This window comes from Apus apus, chromosome 2 (assembly GCF_020740795.1).
Source record: "Apus apus isolate bApuApu2 chromosome 2, bApuApu2.pri.cur, whole genome shotgun sequence".
Lineage (NCBI taxonomy): Eukaryota > Metazoa > Chordata > Aves > Apodiformes > Apodidae > Apus > Apus apus.
In genome coordinates this window covers 80,639,727-80,653,434 of record NC_067283.1, presented here as the reverse complement: position 1 = coordinate 80,653,434, position 13,708 = coordinate 80,639,727, and the positions used below count along the sequence as shown (strand labels likewise).

Sequence of the window (13,708 nt, the reverse complement as noted above, 5' to 3'; positions counted from 1 at the left end):
CTGCAAGGGGTTGTTGTGGCCCAAGTGCAGAACCTGGTACTTGGTCTTGTTGAACTTTATACAGCTGACCTCAGCCCATCGATCTAGTCTGTCCAAGTCTCTCTGTAGAGCCTCCCTACCCTCAGGCAGATCAACACTCCCTCCCAACTTGGTGTCATCTGCAAACTTACTGAGGGTGCATTCTATCTCCTCATCAAGATTGTTGATAAAGATGTTAAAAAGAAGTGGTCCCAACACCGATCCCTGAGGAACACCACTTGTGACTGGCCACCGGTTGGATTTAACTCCATTCACCACCACTCCCTGGGCCCAGACATCCAGCCAGTGTTTTATCCAGCAGAGTGTTTGCCTGTCCAAGCCATGAGCAGCCAGTTTTTTCATCAGAATGCTGTGGGAAACTGTGTCAAAGGCCCTACAGAAGTCCAGGTAGACACAGCCTTTCCCTCATCAACCAGGTGGGTCATCTTGTCATAGAAGATCAGGTTCGTCAAGCAGGATACTTGATAATAATCGAGTACTACTTCACCTAAAAGTTCATCTTTGTAGATTGTACCGGTTTTGATTAGGATGGAGTTAATTTTTTCTCACACTGGCTCACACGGTGCCGTGTTCTACATCTGCGACCAAAACAGTGCTGATAACACACCGATGTTTTGGCTATTGTCAAACTGTGTTCGTAAAGCATTGGGGCCTCTTCTGCTTCTCACACTGCCACACCAGTGACTAGGCTGGGGACAGACAAGAAGCTGGGATGGAACATTTGGGACAGCTGACCCCAATTGGCCAAAGGAATACCCCACACCTACCATACTTAAAAATAAAAGCTGGTGGAAGAAAAAGGAAAAGGATCATTGAGAGTTACAGCGTTTATGTTCCCAAGTAGCTATGATAGAGTCCTGCTTTCCTGGATATGGCTAAGCACCAGCCTGCCAATGGGAAGTAGCAAATTAATTCCTTATTTTGCTTTGCTTGCACATGCATTTTTTGCCTTCCCTATTAAATTGCCTTTATCTAGACATATTTTTCTCTTTTAGCCTTTGGACAACGCCCTTACTCCCACTGGGGAGAGTAAGCGAGCACCTGTGTATTGTTTACCTGCCTACCAGGGTTAAACCACAACATAGAAAAAGGTTTGCAAATTTCAGGAGTCAAAAAGCCCAAGAAAAAAACTGATTCTAAGTGAACTTTTAATCTGTTTTCTGGTAAGACCAGCCTTACCAGAACTTATTACAGTTTTTAGTTTCTAGTTTCACATCTTTTGCAAAAAAAATAATCCTTACAATAACTTTATTACTTAATAAGACTTTTTTTTGTCATTTCAGAATCAAGTAGGCCTTTGAAGCTATAGTTTTCTGGACATGTAACTCTGAATCCTCACCTTGAGTCATCGAGTATCTTGTTTGTTCACAAGCACACAAAATGATCCAAAGGATTTCAAAGATGAGAGAAAGGCAAGTTTTAGCTTCTCTTTCTTTTAAACTCTTCCACAGACATTTGAGTAAAAGTTTGGTGCAATAACTATACTGCTACTTGTTGGATGCTTTACACTTTAAGGCATACCACCTGTTCCTCCCTCCCAGCTTAAAACAAAGGGCATCTAATGTTGATTTCATTATTGGATGAGAGATAAATTGCTTATAATTTAGAAAGCAGGCAACAGACAAATGAATCCTATAATCCTCCTTTCCTCCCCATCCACATCCCTTTCCCAAGCTCTGCAGAGCTTCCCTAAACCGATGCATCTTTGAAGTGACTTCACAGAAAATACAAAACTAAAAATTCTTTTTAAAAGAGCCTCAAGACAGTCATAAATATAAAAAACAGATTTGGCAATGTCTTCATAATGCATAATAGTTGATCTTCATTTTTTTCTCTTCCACAGGTATAGGACCTGGATATCTTAACGTACACTACAGATACATAAAACTATTAAATAAACCCACGTGCAAATTGCTGACAATCTTCTTATACCAGTCTCTCTTCTGTTGAATAATACTTGCAAATGGTGGGATTTCAAGGCACATGTGAGCCATGCAATCTGTTTCTCTGAATGAAGTTAATATTTGAGGATCAAAATTCACAAGTAATTCTCCCGTTTCTGGAGCTTTTACTAAAAGAGATGTCTGAAGTCCTCTTCTAGTTAATTCCATCTGCAGGAAACAAAGTAATCATTCCTGATCAGAGAAGCCAGTACAAAGAAATACTTCATTTTGGATATAAACATCACTGTGGCAGATAACAAAATCAGGTATTGCTGACAATGAAGATTGATATGGTATGAATCAACAAAAACAAACAAGAAGTTATTAACATATGTATGTACTCAAATGTTTAACAATCAAATTAACCTTTCTTTATCTGACAGAATCATAAAATCATAGAATGGTAGAGTTGGAAGAGACTTTAAAGATCATCGAGTTCCAACCTCCCTGCATGGCCAGGGACACCTCCCACTAGATCAGGCTTGGATATCATAACATGCATTCTACAATCCAACATTAAAAGCACAGCCAGAGACTTTCTTAATTCTGTCTTCTTAAATCTGAACTCTTATTTTCTAAAAACTTACTGTGCACTCTGCAATAAGGCTATACACAATCTTCCTGATGAACTACACTATTCTGAGATAACTTGGTCAGATATCTTATGGATAAACTTATCCTCATTTCTCCTTTCACTTGTTTTCCACTACCACTAACAGATAGACTAGGCTCCATTATTGGTTTAACTGCCTTGTTTGAATATTAGAATACCATTTGTATACCATTTGTTCTCCATATGATTAGAAGGGAAAGTATTCGTAAGACAAACACACATGGAAAATTTGGCTGATACCAGGAAGAAGTTATGCCTTATGTAGGGAAGTCTTTCCTAGGCAAAAAAAACTTTGCTGATCTTTCTATTTTGCAGTTGTCCATTTGCTGATGTAATATTATTGTTCTTTATTGGCTTTTCAAATTTCATGTATCGCATTACATTGAGATGGAGCTTGTTTTTAAGCAATAGTTTAAAATCCCATTGATTTATTTTGGTGCACTTTTTTCTTATTAATGCAACAAACTGGAAATTTACACCCCCTTTCAGTCTCTAAAATATTGTTGACTATACTTACCATGACATTTTAAACAGCATTGTTCAAGAGATCATCTAATCAAGTTTTGTCAGAGAAGCTGTCATGCTCTGTCTACTAGCATCAATGTCACTCAGCAGAGCTGCCTTAACTAAGAGCTGAATTTTTTTTCCTGCAAAATTCACCAGCAAATCTTACTGCACTCTTCTTTGGACTTCAGGCTCATTATTCCCACTATCAATCTCTTGCTCTGCCATCTAAGTTTTTTTCCATGTAATTTTTGTTATTAAGGTAACAAACTGGTAACAGAAATAAGGGGTACCTTGAAGGCACAAATCTTACACTGCCATAGAATTATAGTAACTTTCACACTGTTTTATTCTTCTAAGATGCCCAAGTTGAAAATCATTTGCTACAATGTAAAAATAATGGCTTTACATCTTGAACTATTAAAAAAGTGGATAAAAAAGGTGGTCATCATTGAGTATTAAACAGGCAAAAGTGTGTGTGAGGGGGAATGTTTAGAAATATCAGAAAGCGCCACTGAGCTTAACTATTTCCACTGTATAGGAGAAAAACGGAAGCTACGCCCCCCTTTTATTGCATTTGTATTCCCCACAGGACATTGGCTCCCTCTCGCTTTTCCTTTGCTCAGTAGAGCAACGGCTCCACCTTGTGTTCTATGATACTCCCGTCCACATCTGTCTGCACTCTCGCATCGAAAACAGAAGAGACTAACAAACAGTAGCCGTATTTTTTACCACATCGAGCAGAAAAGTACATTGATGATAAACTGGGTATAATTTTCATGTATTTTCAATGCCTGTGTGCTCATTTAAAAAACTTGAAATTGTGTTCAAATCCACTTCCCTTTGTTCCCACATAATGAGGGTAAGGTTGGAGCAGGCTCAGAAAAGTGTACATTACTGCCAGTCATTGAATCACAGAATGGTAGGGGTTGGAAGGGACCTCTGGAAATCATCTAGTCCAACCCCGCTGCTAAAGAGTTTCAGATAGAGCAAATTGCACAGGATTGCATCCAGGAGGGTTTTGAGTATCTCCAGAAGAGACCTCACAACCTCTCTGAGCAGCCTGTTCTGGTGCTCTGTCACCCTCAAAATAAAGCATCCTGTCACTGGACATTACTGGAAAGAGTCTGGCCCCATTCTCTTGACACCTGCCCTTTAGTTATTCATAAGCATTGATAAGATCCCCTCTCAGTCTTCTCCAGGCCAAACAGACCCAGGTCTCTCAGCCTTTCCTCCTAAAAGCGATGCTCCAGTCCCCCAGTCATCTTTGTAGCCCTTTTTGAAGACTGGAGTGACAGTGGCTCTTCTCCAGTCCTCAAGCACCTCTCCTATTCTCCATTAATTTTCAAAGATGATGGAGATTGGCATAGTAATAACATCTGCCAGCTTCCTCAGCACTTGTGGGTGCACCATATTAGGGCCTATGGACTTGTGGGTACCCAGTTTGTCTAAATTATCTCTAACCCAATCCTCCTTGATCAAGAGAAAGTCTTCCTTTTTCCAGACTTTCTCTCTTGCCTCCAGAGTCTGGGATTCCTGAAGACTTGCCTTAGCAGTAAAGACTGAAGCAAATAAGGCATTCAGTAACAGTCTCCTCTGTATCCTCCATCACCAGGACACCCTGGTCATTCAGCAGCAGGCCCACATGTCTCCTAGTCTTCCTTTTGCTGTTGATGTACTCAAAGAAGCCCTTCTTGTCCTTGACATCCCTTGCCAGATTTAATTCCAAGTGAGCCTTAGCCCTCCTTCCTGCACATTCTGACAATACTCCTATATTCCTCCCAAGTGGCCAGTACCTTTTCCACATTCTGTAAACTTCCAACTCAAAACTAAATCCATATTTTCCAGACCAGAGGAAACATCTGTGTCTGTTTTTACCTTAAGCCAACCAGCTGACAAAACCCCTCAACCCACTCATGACCTTCCTGCACCAGTCAGTAGGATATGGCAGACAGTGGGGCAGCTAAGGCTATTGCTGAATCTTCATTACACGTTTCCGTAACAAATATTTTTCATTAGAACTTTGTAGTTACAAGCAGCATCTTTCAATGGCTCCTAAATTCAGCTACAGGCAGTACAGGCAATGTTTATTAATAGAAACACTTTCTTATAACGTACCTTTTCTTATTCCCTCATCTCAGGGGCATCCTAAACCTACAGCTTAGCACACCTGACTACTGCTATTAACCAGAGATTCCATCCACATTTCTGTAATCCAGTGCTTCACTGAGGCCTGAAACAACAGGAATCCAATCTGGTCTTTATACCGAGATGTTATTAGTCTACCAACAACAAAATCGATCACATTTCTTTTAAAGAAATGACGTAACCAAAATCAGGTGGTTTACCTGCTGAATCCATCCCCTGTGGTAGATCACCTCAAACTCCATTAGAGCTCTTGCTACTTTGTTGTAGTTACGTATTACACGTTTGCCATCTGGTGTTTGCAAAACAGCTGGATGTTGCTGGAAGGACTCCATGGGCTCCTGGATCCTATGGAATAGGTGGCGTGCCCACAAGATTTTACCAGCTATTGGAGGCAGATTACGAGCCAGTGGAGGGTCCTGCTTCTGCCTAGTGTAGATCTTACAGACAGTTTCTATGTCATGACCATAGTTTTGTAGTATTTTCTGATATTTTTCATCAATGCCAAGATCTGGGATTTGCAACCTGCTTAGAAAAATAATAATTTAAAAAACAATACTTCAATACTTCAGAAATTCTTTTTAGACATTGTTTGAAAATACAGTCATTCTAGATTCCCTTGCATTCTTTAGAAAATAACCACTTCAGCAGCAGTTTTCACTAAAGCTTGAACAAATGCTGTCACAACCTGATTCCAAGCAACCATCATTTAGACCAGATGATAAAAGTTTCCATGTAAGCATACACATTTTCTGTTATGTCAGTTTTCAAACACTGAGCTAAAATTATGTGCAGCAAATTTTAACCATTTCACCACTAGCAGTTTACTCCATTAAACAGAATATTATAAGAAAACTGATGCAATAAAGACTGAGGCTGCTTTTCAACAATGTGAATTTATCAAGACAAATTTCACTGTTTCCCAATACAAGCATTTCACTCTCTCCTAACTGCATTGTGGTAAGAAATTAATGTAATTGTTAAAGGTCAAAGCTAAAGCAAATACACTAACAGTCATCAAGGATTCCAGTACTTATGATAATTTTGAAAGATTAAGTTCAAAGTTCACTTATATTTTGGATCAGAAAATGTAAAATATGTTTTTCATTCAGCCATGTGGCTGACTAGACATCCCATAACAGAGCTGAATTGTTGAGTGAGAGGAGGTTGAGTTGGTTTTCATTTGTATTTAAGGAGATGCCTCCTGCTGCCCTCCTCCCACTTCCCTCCCCTCCAAGTGTTATTTCCATTGCCTGGCAGAATTATAGCAACCTAGACTTTTAGAATTCTAGGACATAGTACCTTTCAAATTTCTTCAGCGTATTCAGTGCTCTTTCAGTGTTCAGAATATTTTCAGTGGTGACATCCATGAAAATCCTTAATTGATCCTGAAGAAGAGCAAATAATTCTATAGCAGAGAACTACATCAGGTACACACCTCAAATATGCCACATATTATTTGACAGGATTTATCCTGCACTATATTAGAATATATTTTTTAAATGTGAAATTAACCTCAGTAAGTACCAATTTTCCCTTTCTTCCTTCCGTCAAACAAAATACAACCAACTTTCAAGGCATTTTCTTTCTGAGTTCTCTTTGTAGCTGTGCAGCCAACAAAAGCTTTTGTACCTTCAAATATTCCACCTCGCTGAGAGCCCTCAAAGAATGCTCTTACATCTTTGGCAGTCAAAGTGAGCCAAGTATTTGTTGGGTTTTTTTTCTTCTACAGATACCCTTTCCTTGCACCAACTTACGATTTCAGAACTATGGGAAAGCTAATTATCTGACCTATGCTATGCTCTCATTCAGCCAATGAAATAATCCATTTTTGTGTTATTCTTGCTAGCATAAATTCCAAATAAATTAGAGTTATGAAAAATTCTTCTGTTGGAGGCCCTCAAGGCCCTTTCTGGCCTCTCCATGAAACTGATTTGAAAGTTAGATAATAAATGCAAGCTTTAAAGTGAAGATACACTAGAATAATTTTTCAATTTCAGAATACAAACACTGAGATTTGCATAATTTGTTTGGTGGTAACTCAGGCAAAGGTATTTTTCTTTTAATGAGGATCCATCTAAATTAAATTCTTATTTGAATCATAAAACCTACATGAAGATCATTCATCTCTTTGCAAAACTCTTCATAGTCTTGGTCAAAATCAGTATTCCGCTGATCCAAGAAATCGTAATGCCTTTTCTTCATGACATCAACAATGTCCTAAGCAGTTTCACAGAAAAAAAGAAAAAAAAAAAAAAAAAAATTGTCTTATAAAAAAGACTTATCACACCACAATATTTAGCACAATGGGCTGTGCACATTCACATTTTATCTTTGCAACTAGTTAACAGTGTTTGCTGAACAACACAAACAAACCACTTCAATGACACATTTGCAGGAAAACAGTTGGTGCAATGGCCATATGAATTTAATTTATATCACTTACTTCTACTTCAAGTCAATTAGAAATGATGGAAAATTCAGACTCTTGTTTTTCATCAAAACATTTGCAACCTATTAAATATCCTCTCATGCAGAGGTTCATTATTTCTATTTTAATAGTTAAAAAAGTTGAACCTAGAAAAATATTTTCGCATTAGTATTTTCTACATCTTTAAATTAACCAATTCCATAGAAAAACAGACTATTGAAAAGTCACAGTAAGATGTGGCACAAGCCTAGGACTTATTATTCCTGGCTTCTCTTACATATCTGCTGTCCTCTCAAATGAATGTACATCTTAATCAGCATCTCCCTTGAGCTGTACACACAAAGGATTTCTAATGAAGAACCACCGTTCAACATCCTAGTTGCAGTTGCCAGAGTACAGCTATGAAGCTCAACACATTTTCAGTACAGCAGACCTCCACCATTTTATTATAAGTCAACTGAACTTCATTTTGAACAGTTTTACTGCTTTCCTGTAAATAAAATTCAATATTTTCCTCTAAAAACTAACAAATCCTACCTAGCAACCACTTAAGAGGTAAAGCATAAAGAACTGCAACATAGCTTCCTACTGTGAAAAGGTTTCAAGTCATATAATCAGTCATATAACTATTGCTGTGGTCCACGTCAAATACTTCAGTACCTCAATTCTTGTCACTGTTAAAAAAGTACAATCACTTTCTGCCCTTTATGCATACTATCCAGAGTCTTCCACGTACTATTTTCTACCTAAGCATATATAATTTCCCCTTACTCCCCCAAAACTGAAATTAATTTCACAGTAACTATGTCTCTTACTTTAGGACTTGAATGCTGCAATGGATAATGCAGTGTATGTGTCTAGAGTTTGCAGACTGCATCACTGTTCCAAGGGTTCCAAGTGTCTTTTCAAACACCCCAAAAAAGTGAGATGTCTGAGTTCTAGTCTACAAAACAGTATCTTCACACCATGACCTGAAAGCTCCTAGCAACCCGAGTTGCTGAGAAGCCTGCTGGAACAGCTTTAGAGAGCAGCTCCCAGTGAAGCAACAAATATTTAGAGCAGCCCATACCCATCCTGCCCGTGTGGAATAGTCTGGGACCAAGTCATCCTTCTAGTTGTGCCCATGTTTCTTCTCAAAAGACTACAGAAGACAATAAAGGAGAAAACTAGCCACTGTGGAGGACGTGGTCAAGGAAACAAAATCTTGGACTGCAAGAAGGAGTGAACTGAACCAGGATGGACCATGGAATGCTCACAAAATTTTACCCTATGGTTATTTACCTGAAGCAAAGTGATTTACTCGTGGCAATAACAAAAAGCAAGAGGACAGAGTAAAGCAAATTAGACTGCCATAATTTGTCTGTACAACCACTGTATCACACAGTCTCTAGAAGAAGTCTACAAACTCCACACATTGAATACTTCTGATTTATTTCAATATTTACAAGTACCAGAACTACAACACTGCACTAAGAAAGATATACAATAAGGTAAGTTAACTCAGACTCAGGAAAAGCAGGGAAGACTCTGCTATAAAATAAATTTAATCTCAAATGGAATGAAAATAACATGATTTAGCACATTTATAGTCTTAGAAGAGCTCCTTGTTGTTCAAGTCTCACTCCTGTTAAATAAAGGGACTGGGGAAGAAGCCTAAATAGTAATAGGAATTTCACTGTAACAAAAGAAAAAGCCTAACTTGGAGAGCTTTCCAGAGCAAGCCACTTAGAGTAATTTCTTCCCTCCCTCACTGCAAAGGTAGGCATCTGTGAATTAACTCTTAATTTCCTCATAGAACACACGGCTGTTGATTGTACAGGTTTTAGTAAACCTAATAATCTCTTTTGCTGTAACAAAATTCACTGTTTCCTTAATGAAACAAAGTACATCTGAAAGTCCACATTTTTTGAGGGCTTTGGTTTGGCTGTCTGTTTTTTTAAATGACTTGTATCAAGAAATCAATGTTATATTTGTTTGTATTTATGCAACATGGAAATGGATCTGGGGCTTGTTTCACTCCAAGTTGCAAGGAAAATGTGACTGCAACATCAACCACCATGGCAACAGACTCAGCCTCTGGCAGCCACTGATCAGGTACCCCTTGAATAATGGGCAAGAGATTATAACAGTCTGCAATTTTAGTCACACTTTCAGAGCTAGCAAAACATTGTAAAGACAGAAAGGTTGCACTCTTCCTTTTTTCTCATTATTATAACACAAAACCATGATCCCATTACAAAGTCCTCCCATTTTGTTACTTTTTTAAATCAGCTTTGATTTTAACGTACCTCTTTCACATGTTGATGTGCCCCTTTCCATCTTGTCTGCTTGCTTCCCAGCAATCACATATTTACTATGCTATGACCCAGTAATTTTAGCACAACTCACAGAGTTAATTTTTCTCTTGATGAACACTTGTCTTATTTGCATAACTGTTTATTGTTTAAGGTTCAAGTCAGACTGACAGGATATGCAAAATTTACTGTGTACCTCATATTTTGTGATCATTCCTTCCAATCCCTCTATTTTAGACTCCTGTAGAACTGAGTAGGTTTTCACAGTATTGAAAACATCTATTATCTTTACCAGGCGTCGATGAAAAGTTTCAAATTTTCCAAAGATATACACCTCACTAAAATCAAACTGTCTTTCAGCTGGATTTTGTTTCAATTTCTCTTTTATCTTGTGAAAGCAATTTTGATACTCCTAAAAACAAAGAGGAATTTAAAACAAGAATATCAAGCATATAATAAAAGGCACTATAATCAGATACAACTAAATTTATGCAGACAGTAACAGAATTTGTCTCTGAAAGCTAACTCAACACTGACACTGCAGGATCACACATTTAATTAAATTAATCAACTGCACAAATATGTATTTGTACATCCTATCCTTAACTAGTGTGAAATTCTCTTCCCCTCAATTTATAGTGGGGCTTTATATATTTACTGATTTTTATTACTCAACACGTTTACCAAATATCCAAGATTACAACCCACCTTTCAATTTCAGGGACTGAAAATAACAATTGTGTGCTGAGCAGTTTTATTGAGTAACAATATTTCAAATTTACCAAAATCACCTTTCAGAATAAACAGCCTTCTGAAGTCAGAATGCTGTTCCATGGCAGCTTCCAGTTCTCATTCTGCTGTCTTAACTGGACACAAATCTTACTCCAAACGTGTTAAAATTAAATTATTGAAAAGTCAGACTACATAGTCAACTGATTTTATTGAAAAGGTTTATTTCAAGAGTAATTCTCTTTAAAATACAATGTTCATTATTTTTATCACATACATGTATGAGTAACCCCACTTGGAAATATAAGTATAAATACAAAAGACTCAGCGTTTCCTAAGTTCTTAGTGATTAAAATTTCAAGTTTTCATCTATTGATTTTCTAAAAGCTTTTGGAACCAGTAAGACTCAAATAAAAAAACTTACCATTCAATGTATTTTAATGCAGCAACTGAATAATCTTCTGTATCTTTACAGAAATATATAAATTTACCACTTGTTGCTGATATAAAGACATCATACAAATTTACACTAATTAATGCTACAACTAAACAAGATTTGCTGCTTCAGAAGGTGTCAGGATAAAGTTCTCGTCCTCCAAGCCCATACTATTAAGGAATCAAAAATAATAACAACAAAAAAATATATAAACCTTTGAATATCTACAGGGAAGGTGATCAAAAAGACAGAGCTAGGCTTTTCATAATAACACACAGACAGAGGCCAAGAGCATATGCTTCATTATGCAATGGACATAAAATGAAGCAGAAGATGTTCTGACTGGATGTAACCATAACATCTTTCACGCTAAAGAGAGTCAGTGAAAGAGCTTAACTATGCCTTCCTAAAACTCAGCTTATATACTGTTTTCCACATACTCTTCCCACCTACCTGTTTAAGTCTAATGGCTGCTTGTAGCTTTTCCATAACTCTCTCCTGAGGTTGATTCCAGATGGTGGCTGTATTGTTGTTTGTAATGTAAGATTTACATGCTGTGATCATCTGGTTGGTCACCTAAAAGCAGTTTTAACCTTGTGAAAAAAATATTTCAAGACAAGCAGATCTTGCCCTCCTTCCAATCTTGTTCCATACCTGACTCCACCAATCTAAAGCCTGCAAAACAGCAACACCAAACACCAGCCACAAAGACAGACTGTGTTCCTTGCAATATCCAACCATCAGACCATTACACTAGCGAAATATTGTTGATTAACTATGTTCATCATAAACCTCAACACTTTATACTAACCTTGAAATGACACTGAGGACTACAAAGTCATAAGATTTTGGTAATTTTGAAAGCAAAGGTAAAGTCAAGGGCACATGAAACTATGTTCATTAAAAAATAGATTTTTCCTTCTAAATCGTTTCCTTCTTTATGCAAATATAGGGAGGTTTAAGGGCTATATAAATTTAATATAATTGGTTCTACAAATAACAGTTCACCACAGATGAAATTCATTGTAACAAAAAGTTCCTTGATCTGTTCAAATCAGGGTTGAGACTAGCCCTGATCTTCAAGAAGTCTGAAAAAACTTTTACAACTCCAAATTACAGACAGTAAGTTCTAACTGAGAAGTAGTTTTATCAATATTTAAAATTTTCTATACATTCAAAAAGCGGCATTAAATTGACAAAAAATGCTGCCTCTTCAATCACTTGGTCCCTTTGTGTTTTCTGCCTCTCATTCAAGCAACAAAAAAAATCCATTAAAACTTCCCTTCACGCTGTAGCACCAACCTTCACAAACAGCGAGGATATCTTTTCAGATGTGTTATAATACTGAGAGATACTCTGAATCATTTTAATTGCATTTAGGAGTCCTGGAATAGCATCCACCATGGACACCTGGAAAGAAAAACACAGTGCTCAATACTTCTATGACCATACATTAGACTGACACCTAATTACAGAATTCAGGACCATTATCAACATGGCCTTTCTAATGTTTCTGCCCAGTTTCCCTGGGCTTCTCCCACAGGGCTGCCTGTCCTACTTGACCCTCCAAGCTCTACAGCTCAGTTCTGGGGAAATATTTTCACTAGAGTCTTTGCTGTAAGAATTCTGGTCAGCGAGTGACATTTGATAGAGACAAAAGCCTCCTCAGAAGTACCACCTTTTTTAGCAAAAAGTACATTTGTACACTTTTCTGCTAAACCTGATGTAAGGCCACATATAAAAAGAGTCAAAAAATGTTCATACCTCTCATTTGAACAAAGGAGCTAAGAACAACTTTTCTATAGTACTGGCATTTAGATCACAAAAACATTATATACAAGAGATGAAGTGCTTGGGAGGAGGTGATGTCCATGCACTGGGCACAGGTGCCCTGATGCTGGCTGCTGGGGCTGCCCCGCGCCGGACACAGCCAGTCCCAGCGGCTCCAGCGGCCCCAGCGCAGGGCACAGCTGAGCCCCTCAGCCACGGGCGGGCGCCTCGGGGAAACCTGGGTCAGAAAGGGCAAAACACTGCCCGGCAGCCAGGGCTGAGGGGAACGGGGAGAAACAGCCCTGCCAGCCCCCAGGGGAGAGCGGGAGGAGGGGATCCAGGTGTCCCAGCAGAGATGGCCCTGTAGTCCTTGGAGGGAACCCGGTGGGGCAGGTGTTTCCCTGCAGCCCCTGGGAAGGCTCTGGGCTGGAGCAGAGAAAAGCCTAAGAAGGATGAGCAGCAGAGATGAGCTGTTACAGACTGACAGCAGCCTGCCGTTCCCATCCCCAACCCCTTGCACCACTTGGCTAGAGAAGTTGGGAGAAAATGGGTGAAGCTGAGCCTGGGAAGAAGGGGCGTGGTGGGGAGATGTGGCTTTAATTTTTGTTCTTGTTTCTCATTACCCAAATTTATTTTCACTGCCAATAAATTAAGCGACTTTTCTCCAAGTCAGGTCTATTTTGCCCATGATGATAACAGGTAAGTGATCTCCCAGTCTTTTAAAAACCTATGAGCTTTTTCATCCTGTATTCTCCTCCCATCCTATTGAGGAGGGGGAGTAAGAGGGCTTGGTCCATAGACAAG

General features: G+C 38.5%; 1 protein-coding gene across 1 annotated transcript in view; it reads right to left on the bottom strand.

The window, feature by feature from the left end:
- The window catches only part of DNAH5 (dynein axonemal heavy chain 5), a 119,515-nt gene that overhangs the window by 89,745 nt on the left and 16,062 nt on the right, over positions 1-13,708 (bottom strand). The window contains exons 9-15 of the mRNA XM_051610258.1: positions 12,437-12,544; positions 11,588-11,710; positions 10,166-10,381; positions 7,357-7,464; positions 6,547-6,632; positions 5,448-5,769; positions 1,944-2,150 (exon numbers count right to left, since the gene is read on the bottom strand). Coding sequence (XP_051466218.1) covers positions 1,944-2,150; positions 5,448-5,769; positions 6,547-6,632; positions 7,357-7,464; positions 10,166-10,381; positions 11,588-11,710; positions 12,437-12,544 — 1,170 coding nt within the window. The remainder of the gene's footprint in view (positions 1-1,943; positions 2,151-5,447; positions 5,770-6,546; positions 6,633-7,356; positions 7,465-10,165; positions 10,382-11,587; positions 11,711-12,436; positions 12,545-13,708) is intronic.